Below are 17,895 nucleotides of genomic sequence, written 5' to 3'. Positions count from 1 at the left end.
ACAATGAGGCAAACAATGCGGTTGAATTGCCAGGTTCTGATCTTTGATACCTTCCGCAGAGACATTATCTGAACCAAAGCTATGTGAGATGTTTGTCTGTTGAAGTAATTTCCTGCATACTGTAGCAATTTGGGACGAGCTCGTCCACAAGGAGATGAGTCAAATCCTGAACAAAAACATGTTCAGCTCATTTTTTCTTTATTACTTTACCTCCGCTCTCTTTGAACAGTTAATGGTTTTTTTTTTTTTTAACAAACAAAAAAAAACTTTGTTCACATCGGTTTGATATAATTTCTTCTCGGAATATCGCCTTTATTAAAAACCTATGCTGCTGACCTGCCAAACCCCAAACCACAACAGCTGTGGAAAAGGTTTCTTTTACATGTTCTATTTCCTACGAGAGGACGAGGGGATTTGTTATGGTTCACATACAAACTGCATGAGCTCAGCTCCTTGTCACTATATGATTGGTTTTGTGTTTTGTGAGTTTTTTCTGCAGTTTTATTGTCCAGCTGAAATTAAAATTGAAATCTTTACATTACATTAAATCACATGAAATGTAGCTGACGCTTTTATCCAAAGCGACTTACAATACAAGTGCATTTCAACCATGAGGATACAAACTCAGAAGGACAAGAAACAAGAAAGTGCAATTTTGTTTACAGGGATTTAGAGTAAATCCATAATGTTCGGTATTCTTCATGATGAATTTAGTGTCACAGTTGAAAGAAGAAGAAGCATTCAAAGTGGATTTCATTACTTTATATTAATAATTAATTTCTGCAGCCTTTACATGCTTTTTCTCTACACAACAATTGTTTTAATCTCTTAGAATTAGTGCCTTATGTTTGTGACTTTTGTGACTAATTCTGTATTCTACGTTTCTCTGGACGTTACAGTCTTCAACACCTGTTTTATTTGAACCTGTTGTATTTCTGGATGGTTTCTGCCTTTTTTCCCCAATTCCTATAGCAAAGCAAAAAGTTTCAAGAAAAACCTTTCATCTTGGATGTAGGAGGTGAACCACTTCAATGTAGCAAAGTAATTTAACCCCTCCCACTACTTAAACAGGGGGGGGGGGGGTTCCAGGAATTATAAAAAAACCCATACTTCTTGGAAACTGTAACACAATTGTGATATCTTCCCCTCTACGTACATATTGAAACATGCTAACGTTTATCAGTGCTCGGGGAATTCATTCCTCATTTAGTGTTGAATTTTCCCAATGGCAAACCGAGTGTAGAGCATCCATTAATCACCCCTCAAAGGACTTTCGGTTCCCCAAACTAACCAACCTTTGCCGCTTCAAACTGTATTTGAAACACTTTCTGTTTCCCAGATATGATTGAGATGAAAAAGTATGAGAGGCATCAGGAACTAATTATCAAATCATCATTTCCCGCCTTCACGAGTGCCTGAAAGGGACCTCGTAGACATGGCTGCTCGGTTGCCATGGCGCTGTTGGCTCAGCCCGCAGACCGAAGCCCGCCCGCCCGCCCGCCCGCTTCCTATAGCACTCCGGGTAATTGAGATCAGATGCTCCTATGAGTGGAACCTGGACTGGGAGTAACCTGGAAGCATTTATTTTATGGGGAAGATGTTTAGTTAAGCTACGGTCCAGCTCCAAACGAGCCTCGGCCCCCAAACTCTGGTGATGAATACGATTGGTGAAAGCACTGAAGGCTTGTTCCTGACGTCTTCCTCCCCCCCCCCCCCCCCCCCCCCCCTTCCCCCCACTCGGATTGGGTTACAGATTAGCAGACTTCCTGTCCAGTTGGGGAACGAGCCGACCCGACTGACGGAGGGGCGACCTGCAAGCGAACAGGCGAGGGCATCGTGGTGGGTGTTATCTCAGATGGGGGTTTCCCTTGAAAAGAGACCCTCAGCGGTAGGTCCCTAAAAAAAAAACCCAGGTATTGTTTGTTAAAAGTGTCTGAAGAAGCAGCAGATTGTAACAGGAGGGCAGACCTCCTCTGGAGTGGAGTAATGGTCCATTCATCGCTGTCGGAAAGTCGCATCAATCAACTGTACAAAATGTTTCGCACACAAACAAATGAATGACTGACTATACGCGTAACGTGAGAGGTGATTAGAACCCACAGAGAATCCTCATCCGACCCGGTGTCCTCCCCCTCAGCTACATGGAGCATGAGGATCATTGTTTTTCGCTTAAAATAACTTGGCTCGTGATGACCAAGCGACGGCAGGCGGTGGGTAAGAAACATCAGCATCTTAAAATGACCTCACGGGAAACAGGTTATCAGTCACAGGGTGTGAGCTGGTTTCAAGTGTTCTCGGCCCTCGGACTGTTTACTCCGCTTGCCACAGAGGACCCGAGCTCTGTGGGAGGAGCGAGACTCATTCACCGGCTGCCCCCCCCTCCCCCCACCCCCCACCCCCACTCAAGTGCTCGCAGGCCTCAGGCCCTCGCGGGTCGAGGGTCCCGTCGAAAGCGCAATGCCACAGAACGCACAGCGGGTCTCATCGGAATGGATGAACGTGTTTTTCGTCCCCTGTTTCCTGCCCCCCACCTCCCCCAATCAACCATGCACCCCCCTCCCTGCCACTCTACCCCCGAAGCCGCGGGGATCACCCGAGCTGCAGGATATTGCAGTCGGCACCAAACTAAACACACGAAGCGTCCGGCGCTCCCCCCCCCCCCCCCCCGGTTGGACCTATTTGATGCGACAGTTGAAACACTTGAACTGGGAGTTGGCCTCTCGGGTTGAGAGGGGGGGGGGGGTGTGGGGAGGTGGGGGAGGAGCTGGTGTTGGAAGAGGCCGGGGCGGAGCGGCGTGTTGCCGGGTGTGCGCGTGATTAGGAGGACCCCTTCACCTCTGATTGCTCCGGGTCACTGCAGGTGAGCGCGAGTGGTCGGAAGAAGGTCGTTTCCCCCCCTCTGGAGCTGGTTACCTGATTGGGTAAGTGGCTGATCTTTGACCTCGGCCCGAGTCCTCAAACGTATCGAGAGCGCGGGCTGAATTACACTCAAGAGCCGTCACAACAGCTCCACAAAACATCTCTGCCGTGGAACCCTTGTGCCAAAATGAACCCGATTTCATCCACATTGCTCTTACATACGCGTTTTTTATTGGTGTTTAGTCACAGATCTGTTTCCTTGTTTTCATCCAACAAGCAAATGACGCGCTGCTCACAGAAATCCTCTTCTGGGAGGTTGAGGGGTTGAATTGCTTATTGCCGTGTAGAAGGAGGCGGATCATAAAGCTGGAAGAGGTTCGGCGTTTTGCTAATGGATCGTCCAACCTTTCTTCTTGTGAGGGTTACTTCAACGATTCAGTGAGAGGCAGATTGACCAAAAAAAAAAAAAAAAAGAGATGAAGATCAAGGCAGTGGACGTGGGGAGATGACTTTTAGCTCTGAACTCCTCGTCCCTAACACAAGCTTTGAGTTACACACGAGGCTGGGTTGACCCTGATTGCATCGCTATGGTTATTTTCTCCGAATCTAGAAAAGCTCCAGATAAAAGGACAATACACAACGGCAAGACAAGTTAAGCAATTGTGCAGAATACGTGGAGTTACTCAGTAAAGGTTTCATAATGAAAAACATGAGCTTGAGACAAAGATGGTAAATAGAAACTGAGTTTTTCAGAGAAACAGAGAAAGGCAAATATAGTGAAGCATCTTGCTCATAGATTTTTTTCTTTAAGTAGATGCTAGAGACCAAAACCAGGACAAAATAACAATCGATATTGGACAAGCACGCATCAGGTGACTGGAACACAACTCTAAATGAATGTAAATGGTGAACAACTGACCCAAGTATTTGGACAATGTGACAAATTATTGTTTTCTGTCCATTACTTTATAACCTTTTCAGTTAAAAGGAAACAAAAAGAAAAACGGCCAACATTGAACTTATTTAAAATAACAAACATTGCTTTGAAATTATACAGATTTTCTCTGTAAAAATCAGTAAATCCCTTATTTGCCTGAGAAATTTATGCAAATCTGAAATGGGTTTGAAAGCCTTGAATCAGGTAACATCGAAGCCACATGGAACCAGATAAAATACGTGGTTAGACAAAAGGTTTCAATTGGTAGGATATTAAATAATTAGCCTCTCTTTGCCCTGCTTGTCAGTTTTCCTTTTGTTTTTAGCCCCCCCCCCCCACTTTTCCTGGACTTTCATTTGATCCATCTGCAAATTCAGTTTTATCACAAACCAATATCATCATTTTAAAACATCTGTATTTCTGGATGTTTTTTATTCTTTTGATGCGGTAAAACAAGACGCAACAGAGGATACACTTCATTTCACGCTGCTCACTGGCCACTTGAGGGGTTTGTTCCTTCAGCCAGCAGAAGAAAAACATCAGTGTCCCCCCCCTCTTTTAGAGGAATTGATCAGCTGCTTCCTGGCTGTAAATAAAGGGGCATACTGTAATCCACTTGATAAATATCAAGCAGAATGAGGCAATCAGCTGAAAGCAATTTGCGTGTCTGTGCTCGAGCCAGCGGCTCGTGATTTTCTCTCCTGTCATCTATCATAGACCACACGCTTGGGCCAAAATACACAATACCCCCAAATTGATGTCATATGGAGTGCAAGCCCTGAAAAAAAAAAAAAAAAGCCCTTCATTTTTCCTTGTCTGTACTCCAAATAAACTTGTATTTGTTGAATAAATGGAGCTTTTTCTTTTCTAATCTCCAGTGCAACTTGCCCGGAGAAAGGGGGGGATGGGTGGGGGGGGGGGGGGGGGGGGGGGGGGCGTATCGTGCCATTTCTTTTGTTTGTTGAAAGCTTGGCTTGAGGACTGTAATCTAGAAGGGGTTTGATCTCAGAGTAGATGCAGCCTGTTGCTGCGCACGTCAACGCGATGCTGCAACCAGCTCCCATAGGCAAACACGAGTTCTCCCCCCCCCCCCCCATTAACGTGCTTCTCCGCGTCCTCGGCAGTTTACTCACTCTGATACGTCTGCCGTTGTCAAGCACATATACCGAAAAGGATTCAAACAAACAACCGGTGAAACACATTTATCCAAAGCACCTTTTCGGCAGTGATTCACGGCCTCAGATGAGCTCGTATGACACATCATCCGTATCCTTCCATCCACTCACAAATACAGGGATTATAAACCGGATGTTTTTGTAGCACTAATAAACAAAGGTTTCTTTTTTTGTGACATTGTTTTCGTGCAATTTAACTGTCTGTGTTTGTTACCTCGGTCATGTTAGCAGGTTTCAACATTTCAACATTTATCCATCACTTACAGCTATTTGCAGTGTTTTGGTTCGACTGACTTAACCGTTAGTACCTTACTTTCCACCGCTTCAAATATTGATTTGGACTAATTCACAGTGTACCCATGGTTGTTTAGCTAACTATTACATCAATTTTCATAGTTTATTCATTTCTTTTAGCCAAGTATTTCAGGCTTTTGGCTCACATGTCAACAGCTCATTCGTTCCATTGCTTTGGGGTAACACCGGCACGGGGGGGGGGAATCGGTTAGTTTACAAAAAAACACAATGGCAGCTGTGAGTCTTTCTTTGCTTCGAGCCCTGTCCTCACACAGGCCTTGATCCAAAAACGCTTATCTGGAACACCGGTGGCAACATTCACACGAACGTCAGCGGCAGAAGCGCCGCAGGAACCAGACGGGACCTCTGCGTGGCGCTCCGTCTCCAGACGGTTCCCCTCAGCCATCAGTCACCCCCCCCCCCCCGTTACCGAGGCTTCGCGCCGGTTCTCCGTTACATGCGGCCATTGAAGGGAAAGAGGCATGAATCATGCTCATTGTCTGCACCTCGCACCCCAAAAAAACAATGGCGCAGAGCTGAGGGGCGGAGAAGATCAATGGGTGAACGCACTATGTGGAGATCTAGATTACGAATGCATTGATGTGTTTATACAACAAAAACTCTGGTCTTGCTCTGTTGATTCACATTTTACTGTATATATCATACTTGACATAAGCTTAAAAGGACTTGATATAGTTACTGAAACAATGTCATTTATATTGTGAAAATTATAGAACCAGATTACGATAGCACCATAGTTCCAAATTGTATATATGTCAATAAGCAACAAGAAGATTTAGGTTTTGAAGGAAAGAAAAAATGATAATTAATTTTTATTAAAATGTGCGGTGTATAATATTTGGCGGCATCTAGTGGATCATTGGAAGATTGCAACAAGCACTTCTTTAGTGTGTAGGACAAACTTAACTCTTGGTAAGGAAAACACAAATATTCTTACATCTATTTAATTTAGTTTGTGGTATCGCTGCACTAGGGAGCATTTAGGGAACCCCCCCCCCCCCCCCCCCCCCCCCAGATGCCACCAAATTCGACGCACGGCTCCTTTAAAACTCAACTTATTTGCATCATGACGACGCTGCCGTTTTCAGGGCATTTAATCATGAGAACACAAAGTCTTCAAGGGAAATGTTGTTTAATTTAAAGAGAAAGGGGGTAAACGGCTGCTGTTACCCTCACAGTAGTGATGAATTAGTCTTTTTTCATTAGAGCCTTATGTTTATGTTACGTTTTCATTGAACCATTTTTGAAGGGTTATTATCAAGTTCTCAAGTTCAAACACTACTGCTCGTGAGAAGTAATTACTTCAAACTGTTAAAACTGCTTGAGAAAAAATAAAAAATGATTCCAAGCTCAGTGACGGGAGGAGAAAACTGTTGCTCCTGGCAAATCAAATAAGAAAAACAACATCCTCGGATTATTTAGCTGTCAGATGACGTCGCCTGGCTGCTCAGCTTCACACACTATCCCACTGACAATTACAGCAGCAGCTTTTATTACACTCTATTAGCACGAAGATCTTTCAGATTTGAGCCCTGGCCTCCGAGTTGAAGGCTGTTTGCGTTACATGAGCATTGTTTTTCAGCCACGGAAAAAAAGGGGGGGGGGACAACACCTTAAATGCCGGTTGGCTTTGGCCTCGTTTGAACTCACGTCATGCGTTGTTGACGCAGGAGCCATCAAAGCTGTCCGCTGGGGCCCATTGGAGGAGTCTTAATAGCTTTAGCATGCGGTGACAGTTTGTTGTTATTGTGGCAGCGCGCTGGTCACGTATTGTTTGTGTGGATCGCGGACGACTGGCTGCATGTAAAGGAAGGTCAAGGTCTGCAGGACGCGCACACACACACACACACACACACACACGCGCACACACACGCATGTACCGCACTGAGCTGTACGGGATGCAACGCGGTGACCCGTCCTCAAATATCACCTCAGCCGGGAGGTTGTTGTGCGTTTCATGTTGTCAAACCTGTCAAAGGAAGAGGAAGAGGAAATTCCTCCCGGAAAAGGACAGGAAACGGTTAAAGAGGCTGCTGCACAACGGGTCTCTTTCTAAGTAACACATGCTAAAGTTGCCATTCAAATTTGATCGATTTATCTGTACATTAAATGCATTGTTAAGGGCTAAAATGCTTCCCAGGGTGAAGATGTCTATATCTTTTTCAGCGGGTAAATGGTCCCAAAAGCTTCTTCACGATTATTTATCTCGCTTGGATCACATACGTCAAAAATCACTGTCTCAAAAAAAGAGTCATTCAACTGGTAAAAGAAATTGCACACCATCACTCAAGAACGACCCTAATGGAGGCGAAATAGCTCTCGTTCCTCCTTAAAAGTCTCCTTCATCTTGACCACTTCCAGTTGACCCTGCTCCACCTGTAATGACAGTTAATGCACAGAGCCGCTGCAGTGCGTCACGAGACCGAGGCGATGCACTTCTGCTGTTACGCAAGCTTTTAAGGTCATCGATGAGAATTAAAGTGTTATTGATTTCACGGAAACTGTTGCTTTGAGTCTGTTCTCTCTCTCTCTCTCTCTCTCTCTCTCTCTCTCATGCGGGTAGTTTGGTGAAACTCATTTAAAGCTGTGTTAAGAGAAATGTATCTAAAACGGATTGTCTTGTTCTCTTTACTTCACTTCAACTCACAAAACGAACTCTCAACTATGAACACATCGGTCTTTTAAGGTTATGTTATTTACTGTGTCGAGCCCATGGATACCAGAAATACAATTTCAGATCAGATACAACCATTTCCTTCCGAAGCCATACAAATAAAACCAGACGAGCGCAACCGAAAGAATGTTTTGTCTAGAAAAGTATCCCGCATGACCAAAATCACAATGATCTATTAATCTCACATTAACACATCATCTCTTCTTGTATGAACAAGTTATTAAAGTGGTAACATTCCTCTGAAGGCTGTTCAACCCACTTAATCAGAACTTTTCAAGTTATCTTTTGCTGTTCGACCTTGTGGAACTATAAAGCTACAATAACTCTTTCAATGTGCACGTAATTGTTCTTACTTTTCTTGACCTGCTTTCAAAATCAAATCTAAACTGATCAGAAAAGACTGCAAGTGTTGAATCTTGTTTAAAAGCATTATCATCTTTAGCAACTCTCCATCACCCTGCAATCAGCAGTGACACAGTGAAGTGATTTCAACAAACACATGCCTCCAATCCGCATCCATCATTTTAAGAAAAAGAAAGAGATTTAAGTGGATCGGTGGGTGTTTCCAGTGGATTTCCACCATTGTATATGTGTTCTTCTTCTTCTTCGTGACTTCGTGCCCCATACGTGCGCGTTTATAAGGTACACCCGCGCGTGTGCTGGTCCAATGGGCAGCATCACATCCTGTCTGACTGGGTGTAGACTATGAGCGGAGGCGCACAGAGGGAACCACAGCGCGCTCCGACGCACGCACGCACGCTGGTGCCACCGGCTTTTTCATCCCCACAAAGTCGACGAAGTTGGATTACCTTTTGTGTGCTTTACAGAGACAGAGAGAATAGTTTTTAAGAGCAATGTCTCGCGGAACTGTTGGAATATTTCCTCTGTGATGTTCCGGGGAAACTATTTTTGGACGATGTTTGCGCTGTTTTTGGGAGGTTTTCCATGTATGAAGTATATGTTTTTCTGTTTCCTTACAGGCCGTCTCTCCTTATTTCACTGCCTCCAATATTTATACACTAGTTTGCTGGTAATTAACATAATCTTGCATTCCTGATAATTTCGACAAGATGAAGGACAACACAGACTCCGGATTGCCCCCGAAACGCGGATTTTCTGGCAGTTCATGAATGCAGCTGTAATCACCCAGGGGAGCCTCAAGCACTTAAATGGGTCCATCATGACAACGAGACAATCAGGCTCCTTTATACCCTGAGATCAGCTGCAGTTTCTGCACATTGTCTGTTATGAATAGATCCGATCTCCAATTGGGCCACTTCACTTTGGAGATTTTTCGATTTTCGATTATACAGCTATTGAAATTAAGATGCGCCGCTTTTTCCCCCCCCCTCTCCCGCTCTTTGCCTGGTGGCTCGGTTGCCTTTTCTTGATTACCAGATAAAATTGACACTCGGGTTGCCACTTATCAAGCGAAGCATTTCAATCCACCGCTAATTGCAGATGCCATAGTGCCATCCTTTCTTTTCACTGCGTTTTGATTGCATGGGAATACAGCCGCCTATTGCGCACGAGAGGAAAGATCGATCATATATAGGTGTTTTTTTCTGCTTTCTAATTGCATCAAAATTCCTTTTGTTGCCAGGGCTTAAATGCAGGAGAAGCTGTTATTCCTTGTTTTGGACCGGATGTAGTGTGGGTTGGGGCAGAGATGCGTAATGCACAAACCAAGCTCCATCTTCTCTCCAAATAGGCAGCGTGCAAGACTCGAAGATGGTGAGTCATACACATCTGGACGCGTTCGCTTTTGCATCCTTTTGATTTCTTTGTCCTTCAGTCGGTGTGAGCTTCTTTGATTGCTTATTTTTCCCTGAACTTTTTTTTTTTTTTACACGCGGGGTAACCACCGCAGGACTCTGAGACGTTCAGGTTTAAATCAGGCTTGAGTGGGACTGTGGGCTGTATGTGTGCGTGAATGAACCGGGAAGTCGTGGAGAGCACGGCCACGAAAACGCAATTGTTCTGCTTTTTTCGGATTAAATTGAGGAATGCAGCAGATTGATATTTGTGTAATAAATGAAACAAAAAAAAGGCATTGCCTCATAATAGCATAAGTAAGTGAATGATAATGTAGACATTAATAAAGTCGAAGTAGTGTTGAAAGGCTTATTGGCGTTTTTCCGGGACTGGATCTGGAAAATTATAAGCAATATTTTTTTGGTGTATTTTTCGAGTCTCTTCTCTTAATAATCGGACAATGGAACTATTGGTGTGTTCGGTATAAACCCGTCTTGTTGTGACGCAGTCTAAATCGGAGGTGAAGAAGGAGTCCGCGGAGTCCAGCCCGTCGGAGGCCGCCTGCCTCTGCTCTCCGGCGGCCAAGAACCGGTGCGCCAGCTGCGGCATGGAGATCCATGACCGATACCTGCTGAAGGTGAGAAACAAGAAGAGGAAACGTGATCGACATTCATTCGGTTGGTAGATCAACTTGAGTCTTTTTTGCCTATATTATAATAAAATTTGTGCAAAAATAGGAGCAAAAGGAAAATGTGGTGACATCTACTTTAAAAAAAAATGAATGAGTTAGTTCATTAGAAATCATATTTTCATTAACCTTGATGGTTGTCGGTCACAAATACTCAGAAGAGCATTAGATGTGATTGTATTTTATTTTAAATCTCGACAGGTCAACAACCTGAACTGGCATTCCGGATGTTTGGAGTGTTCCGTGTGCAGAGCGTCTCTGCGGCAACACAACAGCTGCTACGTTAAAAACAAAGAAATCTACTGCAAACTGGATTATTTCAGGTATAAAAATCCTCTTTGTTCTGATTTATTATTTCTAAAACGCGAGCATACTGTGAAAGTTTCTTCTTGGTGATTCATTGGTGATGTTACAATTCAATTCAATTTAATTTAATTGAACGCATTTTAAAAACTAATAGGTACTTTTTTACATCTGATGAATTATTTAAATAACATATTTATAATGAGGTTCAATTAAAATGTATCACTTATCTCAATTGAACTGAGGTTATTTAAACCTTTACTTTTAAATATAATTTAAATATTTAGGGTTTTTTTCCGAATCATTTTTTTCTCTCGATTCCTTTGTTTTTACAGGCCAATACATGAATAAACTGCAGAATACTCAGTGTTTCTGATACTGTAAATTTGTAAGCTCTGGGGTTTTGATCTAATTAATAACTTCAGAGGACTTCAATAACAAAGAAAGTAAGGAACAGGCCCACGTGTCTATACTCAACGGAAAAAAACTCACAAATTAAAAAAATAACAATACCGGAGCGGTATCCTCCTTCCGTGAGGTTGAAAAAAAAATATCCCCAAATTCATGCAACCAATTCCTAATGGACAAATACCTTTAACGCAAAGCATGATCCCTGTTGTTTCTCACGTTGATAAAAAATGCAAACATCAAGTATCATCATTTCAACTTTTTTAATTTTCGGATTTTAAATAAATGAATGGGGAATGTTTTTCCGAGATAGTAAAGACTTTAAAGGGAAAATTAAAAAAATATATAAATGGAAAAATAATGAATTTCCAGTGAGAGGTGATATCAAAAATTCTTTGTGCTGGAAATGATTGAACTTAATTTGGTTTTTATTTCTGTGTTTTACAGCAAATTGGTATTTGCTCCCCAATATCAACATTTGGACTTGGGACCCAAGTACAAAGATTCCGCAAATCTTAATAATATATATCTTAATAATATAATGGTCATGATGGGCTTACAGGGCGTCTACAAGATCCAATAATTAATCATATTACAGCATACCACGAACAAAACATTTTACAAAGCAATTCTTAGACTGTTTAAAGAGCAAATAATACAAGTGAAAACTACTAAACCCCAGTGTGTGTCAATTCGTTTTGCTCATTTGATTGAATGCAAATTGATCTGAAAATATGCACGTGCACACCCTCAAAGGTAGAGACTTCCGTGTTTAGATCACTCTGGAGATGCAGAGAGGTGGTCTGACACCACGTTTCCTGCCGCAACCCTGACCCTAACCCAAAAGGGAATAAAGTTTAGACTAAACAAATATAGAATACAGCTCGGAAAACCCGCCATTAAACGTTTCTGTGAACGACCCCGGCATAAGCCGAGGTGTGCCACCTACAGCCGACCTTCACCTGCCCGTCGCCTCCTCTCATCCTCACAGCAGGTTCGGCACTAAGTGCGCTCAGTGTGGCCGGCAGGTGTACGCCAGCGACTGGGTGCGGCGCGCCCGGGGCAGCGTGTACCACCTGGCCTGTTTCGCCTGTTTCTCCTGCAAGAGGCAGCTGTCCACCGGGGAGGAGTTCGGCCTGGTGGAGGGCAGGGTGCTCTGCCGCAGTCACTACGACGTCATGCTGGACAACCTGCGGCGGGCTGCAGAAAACGGTACCGGGCCGCGGCGCGGGTGCAACGGTCAACCACATGGAACAGAGTATTCTTGCAAGTGTCGATCTCTGAAGGGTCCAAATTGACCTTTGGAACTCTGGATGAAAACGCCCAGAAGCTCACGGTCACAAAAATATTATAAGGGGAAATATTTAAAGACTGGAAACCTTTAGGGTTTAGACATCGAATGCAAAACTTTACTGGGAGTTTGAGCAGCCATTTGTTCACTCGTTATGAGATTAAATCATGATCTTGTTACAAAAGAACCTGAACGTTTCGAGGAGCTGTAACAAAATCACCAATCAAATACATTGAGCCTGAGTGAGAAAGCACAACGCCATCAGCTTCCCATGTTACAGATAAAAGAGAATAGTTGTGGATCCTAAAACTCGTAATAACCTTTCCTGCTGCCTTCAGTGGAAAGAAGTGGCTTCATAAATACTCTGGACTCTGCTGTTGTCGGCATGAAAAACCCCCTAATTGTGTTTTGGGGCGAATTGTGTCTTGTGTAAACTTCTGACTGAAAATTCTGATGAGATGTAATTCAGGGGTGGAGGATCAGGCCTGTAAGAGGTTGTGCTCTCTTAAAGGGACAGGACTCACTCTGGAGGGAGCACTGCCCTCTGACCAGGACTGTCAACCCAAGCCAGCCAAGAGGGCGAGGACATCGTTCACTGCTGAGCAGCTGCAGGTGTGTTCTGGCCACTCAGGTTATGTGTGTGTGTATACTGTATATATATGTGTGTGTGTGTGTGTTTGTGTGTGTGTGTGTGTGTGTGGATTCATGACCTTGTGTCCTGGCAGGTGATGCAGTCTCAGTTCGCTCAGGACAACAACCCTGATGCCCAAACTCTACAGAAACTGGCAGAAATGACGGGACTGAGCAGACGAGTCATACAGGTAGACCTTTGAAAGGGTTGTGGGAGGAAAAAAACATATTTGTCTTGTCAAATGTAGGATTGATGCATCTTTAAAAATTCTGTTAATTATTTTTGGAAAAATAACCTTGTAAATCAAGAGAATTTAGTTGTGAAATGTTCTCACTTGTAGTTGCTCAAAATGGAGCAGTGTCAACCTTTGAACACGTTTCCCCCTGAAAACTGCAGGATTTAACCAGGTAATCCAAAAGAAAAGAGCACATGATGAGAATCTTTTTTATCCCAATTTGATGTTGTTTGGAAAACTAATGATTTACTTTTGATGAACATAAACTATTTGATTAAACATTGACTTTTCATGACAATAATCAATCAAACCAGGATACACAGCAAAGTCCTTAAGAGTTAATTTTCCGGTGTTGGGCAAAAGTGTTGAAGTGCAGAGTTAAAATCACACTTGAAAAAAGATTCAACTCTTACAGAACCAATTTTAAGAGCTGGAGTCATCATCCAGAGTCAAGATCAGATTCATTTGCAACACTTAGTAGAGTTAAATTAACTCTTTGATAGGATTGAAATGTAACTGTACAGTGTCACACTTGTTGGTATCAGGCTTAACTCCATGTAATATGGCGCATGGATTGGTGAGAGTGACACAGGGTTGTTGGTTCAATTCCTGTCTTACCCATGTTCCATGTCCAAGTGTCCCTGAGCAACACACCTAACTGCAACATAAGTTGCTTTTGATAAAAGCATCAGCTAAATGACGTCTTATTCAACACTGAGCAGATTTATTTTGACACTTATTCCGAGTTAAAACACTTCGTTGAGTGATTGGTACAATAAAAACACCAGCTTAGAGTTAAAATTGAATCTCACAGAGCCAATTTGACTCTCTGACACTTGCCCATTTATCTGATGGATGGATGAAATGGAATGACCCCCCCCCCCCCCCCCCCCCACACCCACCCACCCACCATCTGCTTGCTCACCATCTGAATGATTCCCCCAGGTTTGGTTTCAGAACTGCCGGGCTCGACACAAAAAGCAGCCGCCCCTGAGCGGGTACCCGCAGGGCGCCCCGATGTCCCGGATGCCTCCGTCGCTGCCGGACGACATCCACTACTCGCCCTTCGGCAGCCCGGACCGACCGCACCTGCTGGCCCTGCACGGTTACCTGGACGGTGAGTTGGAGGCTCTTTGAGGTCAATCGACCCAAACGGAAACGGGGAAAGAGTTGTTGCGCTCTTTTGCAAATCTGTGACGCGGCTCGTTTAGTCGAGATTTGAGGTTTGGTTCCTTCTACTACATTTCAAATATTTTAATATTTTTAATAATATGTCGAATAAGGGTCTGAATAAATATTGGAACAATACGATTTAAGGAGTTTTTTTTAAATCCCGAGATTGGAGCATATATTCTGGTTTAATGGAACAGTTTCCGGTGCCATGAACCCAGAAGGACTTATATAAGGTCACAGCGAAGGGAGAGACGACCCATTTCAACCACTACACCGAACACTTTTGCCTTCGTCGTCCGGCAGCGTTTCCTTGAACCGAATCACGTCCCGGTGCTCCATCCTCTCACGTGGTCTCTCTCTCTCTCTCTCTCTCTCTCTCTCCCTTCCTCGCGCAGCTCACCCGTTCTCCGTCCTCGCCGCTCCGGCCCACTTGAACCATCCGTCCATCTCTTTGCCGCAGCTTCCCATCAGCCGCTGACCTCCTGTTTACACACTTTTTTTGTTCTTTTAAAAAGAATCTGCGTCGTCTGATGTTGTGAAAAAAAAAGAATTCCTTTCGGGACGTACTGTCAATAATCTGCTCTTTTTGGGCAGCAAGGACCTCGGCGATCTGTTTCCAACGGGTTGGATTCTTCTTTGACTGTGAAGATCTTTTCTCACTTTCATTCCAACGTGGGAGTTTTTTTTTTTTATTTTACAAATAAGAAGACCACTTACATTTTATTTTTCCTCTTTATGATGGAACCCTTAAACGTTGCATCAGGTCAGGATTGTTTTCCCACTCAAGGTATTTTAATGCTTTTGCCGGCAACATGGAACCAGTGTTGTAGCAGTATTACAGTAAAACCTCAGCAATTGTTTTTTGTATTGGTGATGAGCACGTTTGCAGCTTTACTGTTATTTGTTGTTGTCTTGTTGTCAGGAAACTCCTATTTATTCAGAACAAAACTTAACCTTCGGAAAAAAAAGCACTTTTAGATGTGTCTTGAAATGAAATAATTCAGTGATTGTACATTGTAAATACTGCTACAGTTTAATAAAAATGTATCAGAGCCGTTATGAAAATGTTAGTGTTTGAATAACTGAGGATGAAATTGAATTTACTGCTGCAGAGAAAGCAAGTGTGTGTGTGTGTGCGTGTGTGTGTGTGTGTGTGTGTGTTAAAATGTCTGGAGAAGTGCACGTTTTTAAAGAGAGTGATCCCAACATCATAAAGGCCCTATTTTCACACTAAGAGCTACAAAAATCAAAAGGTCGACTGTCAGGGGCCGGGGACTTGCAGAAGCCTGTTATGGAGAACAATGTACTGCACTTCATCTCCAATTTACACACTGAACTTACCAGGAAACGTGGTCAACCCTGCTGTGGCAGCGTGACTATTGATCTGGCAGCGTGTTGGCTTTTATGAGGCCTTTTAACACAGATTATCCACAGCTGTTACATTGATTGACGGCACTTAAGGAGCTTGCAATGTCAAGAAGGAATGGAATACTTTGAGTTGAAGGATATCATCAGATTTACATTTTAAAAACTGGCCCAATGTGCACCTTCAAGAGATTTTGGGGTGAGCCACGCCCATTAACTTCCATCTTCACAACCCCAACAAGCAGCAGGACGTTTGATACCAGATGATGATGTATTGATATTTGAAAGGTTAAGGAAATCTCTATGTAGCTATGTGCTATAGATTATTTACATAACACATTACATAAAGGGATTCTTTTTGGTTTTAACCACTACCTCAACATAAAAAATAAATAAAACGTTTTTTTTATTCGCAAATGGTTAGCATAGCAACACCTGGAAACGAGGGGAAAATAGACCTCCTCTGTCCGAATGAATCTGCACATCAGCAACTCAAAAGCTAAAGACAAACTTCTGCAAAGTGATTTGTGCGCCATGAAAGTAGCGGCTAATCGTTTTGGCTTTTCTTGAGCAAAGAGGAGGGAAGCTGTTTCTTCCCTCTTTATGCTAAGCTAAGCTAAGCTAGCAAGCTTCTGGCTCCAGCTTCACATTTTCATACTTCTTTTAATAGATTCCACACCTTGTGTACAATAGGGGGAAATTAATTAAGTTTCTTTGATACGAGTGCTAATTATTAGTAATTTTACCTGGTTGTGCTGGTTGAGCGCTTTAATGAAACTCAACTCAAAAAACATCCCGCATGAAAATCATATTCTCACAATGTGTTTAGTGGGGTGGCACCGTGTTTGTTGTCTAATTTGTCCCCTGACTGATAAAAAGTGAACACAAACTAAAAAGAGGTGAACTCAGGTCTCGTTGGAGTTTCAATTGACGATTTATAGATTCCCAAACGTTGACAAGTCCATGTGCATGAAAGTGTGTGTGTGTGTGCGTCTCCATCCTACGCACGTGATGCACGTATACGTGTCTTTTGTGTGGGAGCACGAGGAAGGAGCGCACCACTTGCAACACAAACGAACACTGATGGAATACTCTCATTCTTTCCTCAACCCACACCCCCCCTCCCCCCCTCCTCCCCCCAATCAATCACCTTTAATCAATTCAATCCAGGAGGAAACCCGCTCTGAACTAATCTCTCCTCCTCGTGGAACCTTAGAACAAAAGCCATCTATGCGCTTAGCAGAGAGATGATTATCAGACACATGCAGCTCGGGCCGCCTGCCAGCAATACACTCTAAAAAAACGCACATTTCTTCCCCTTTCAAAGTCCCCGTCAGATACGAGACTGCGGGCGCGTCTCCTCCGCGCGCACGAGCCTCCCCGTGTTGGTCGCGTCCGCTCCGGTTGATTGGCAGCTTGGAGTGGTCGCAGATGAAAGCGCTAATGAATAGGCCCCTGATTGCAGAGCCGCTCGCTCTCCGAATTACAGCGTCGCCCCGCTAATGAGCAGAGATGTGTGTGTGTGTGTGTGTGTGTGTGTGTGTGTGTGTGTGCGTGTGTGCACGCTGCGGCGCCCCTCGTCTCCGCGCATTCCCGTTCCCCTCCTTCACGCTGATGAGCTCTCCCCTGCACGATCCGTCAACAAAACCTCTGTGCAAGACTGCAACGTGAGCCATCTTCATCAGCGCCCTCCTCCTCCTCCTCGAGTGTATTCAGATGCTGCCATATGCTTCTGGTTTTGTTTCTTCACTTGAGGATGTTATTTGACTGAGCTGATGATGGCGAGCATTACACATTCTCAGTTTCAACTTCTAAAGAGAAGAATGTTTTGGTTCTTTTAGAACATGACGGGGTGAACTTATTTCATGTAAAACCTTGGTCACCTGACTTCGACAAGCAGAAGAATGGAGACTTCTTTCTGGTTTTGTCCACCTGCGTCTGTTGTTTCAAACGTTTCAATGAATTTGTTGCATAAAAGGTTGTAAACTTGAACTGTGCATCAGAGCCTGGTTGCCTTTTCTTTTGGTTTCCGGTTTTTGTTTTCAACAAAAAAAAAAACAATGCTGCACCCACCTTCAAAATGCAT

The 17,895-nt window shown here is 43.6% G+C and overlaps 1 protein-coding gene across 2 annotated transcripts; it reads left to right on the top strand.

The window, feature by feature from the left end:
* The first annotated feature begins 8,711 nt into the window (after window positions 1-8,711).
* On the top strand, window positions 8,712-15,138 carry lhx6b (LIM homeobox 6b). Of its 2 annotated transcripts, XM_037483678.2 has the most exons (9): window positions 8,712-8,907; window positions 9,564-9,694; window positions 10,224-10,352; window positions 10,605-10,726; window positions 12,106-12,326; window positions 12,917-13,017; window positions 13,131-13,226; window positions 14,217-14,388; window positions 14,840-15,138. In XM_037483678.2, the coding sequence occupies exons 2-9, from the start codon at window positions 9,692-9,694 to the stop codon at window positions 14,920-14,922; spliced, it is 927 nt and encodes a 308-aa protein (XP_037339575.1). In that variant the 5' UTR covers window positions 8,712-8,907; window positions 9,564-9,691; the 3' UTR covers window positions 14,923-15,138. The 2 variants fall into 2 exon arrangements, with proteins under 2 accessions (XP_037339575.1, XP_037339576.1); XM_037483679.2 differs by having other exon boundaries at window positions 8,712-9,694; window positions 12,109-12,326.
* The last annotated feature ends 2,757 nt before the right edge of the window (window positions 15,139-17,895 follow it).

Source organism: Pungitius pungitius, chromosome 5, assembly GCF_949316345.1.
Source record: "Pungitius pungitius chromosome 5, fPunPun2.1, whole genome shotgun sequence".
Taxonomy (NCBI): domain Eukaryota; kingdom Metazoa; phylum Chordata; class Actinopteri; order Perciformes; family Gasterosteidae; genus Pungitius; species Pungitius pungitius.
Note: the sequence above shows the minus strand (reverse complement) of the source record. Positions and strands in the feature narration are given on the sequence as shown.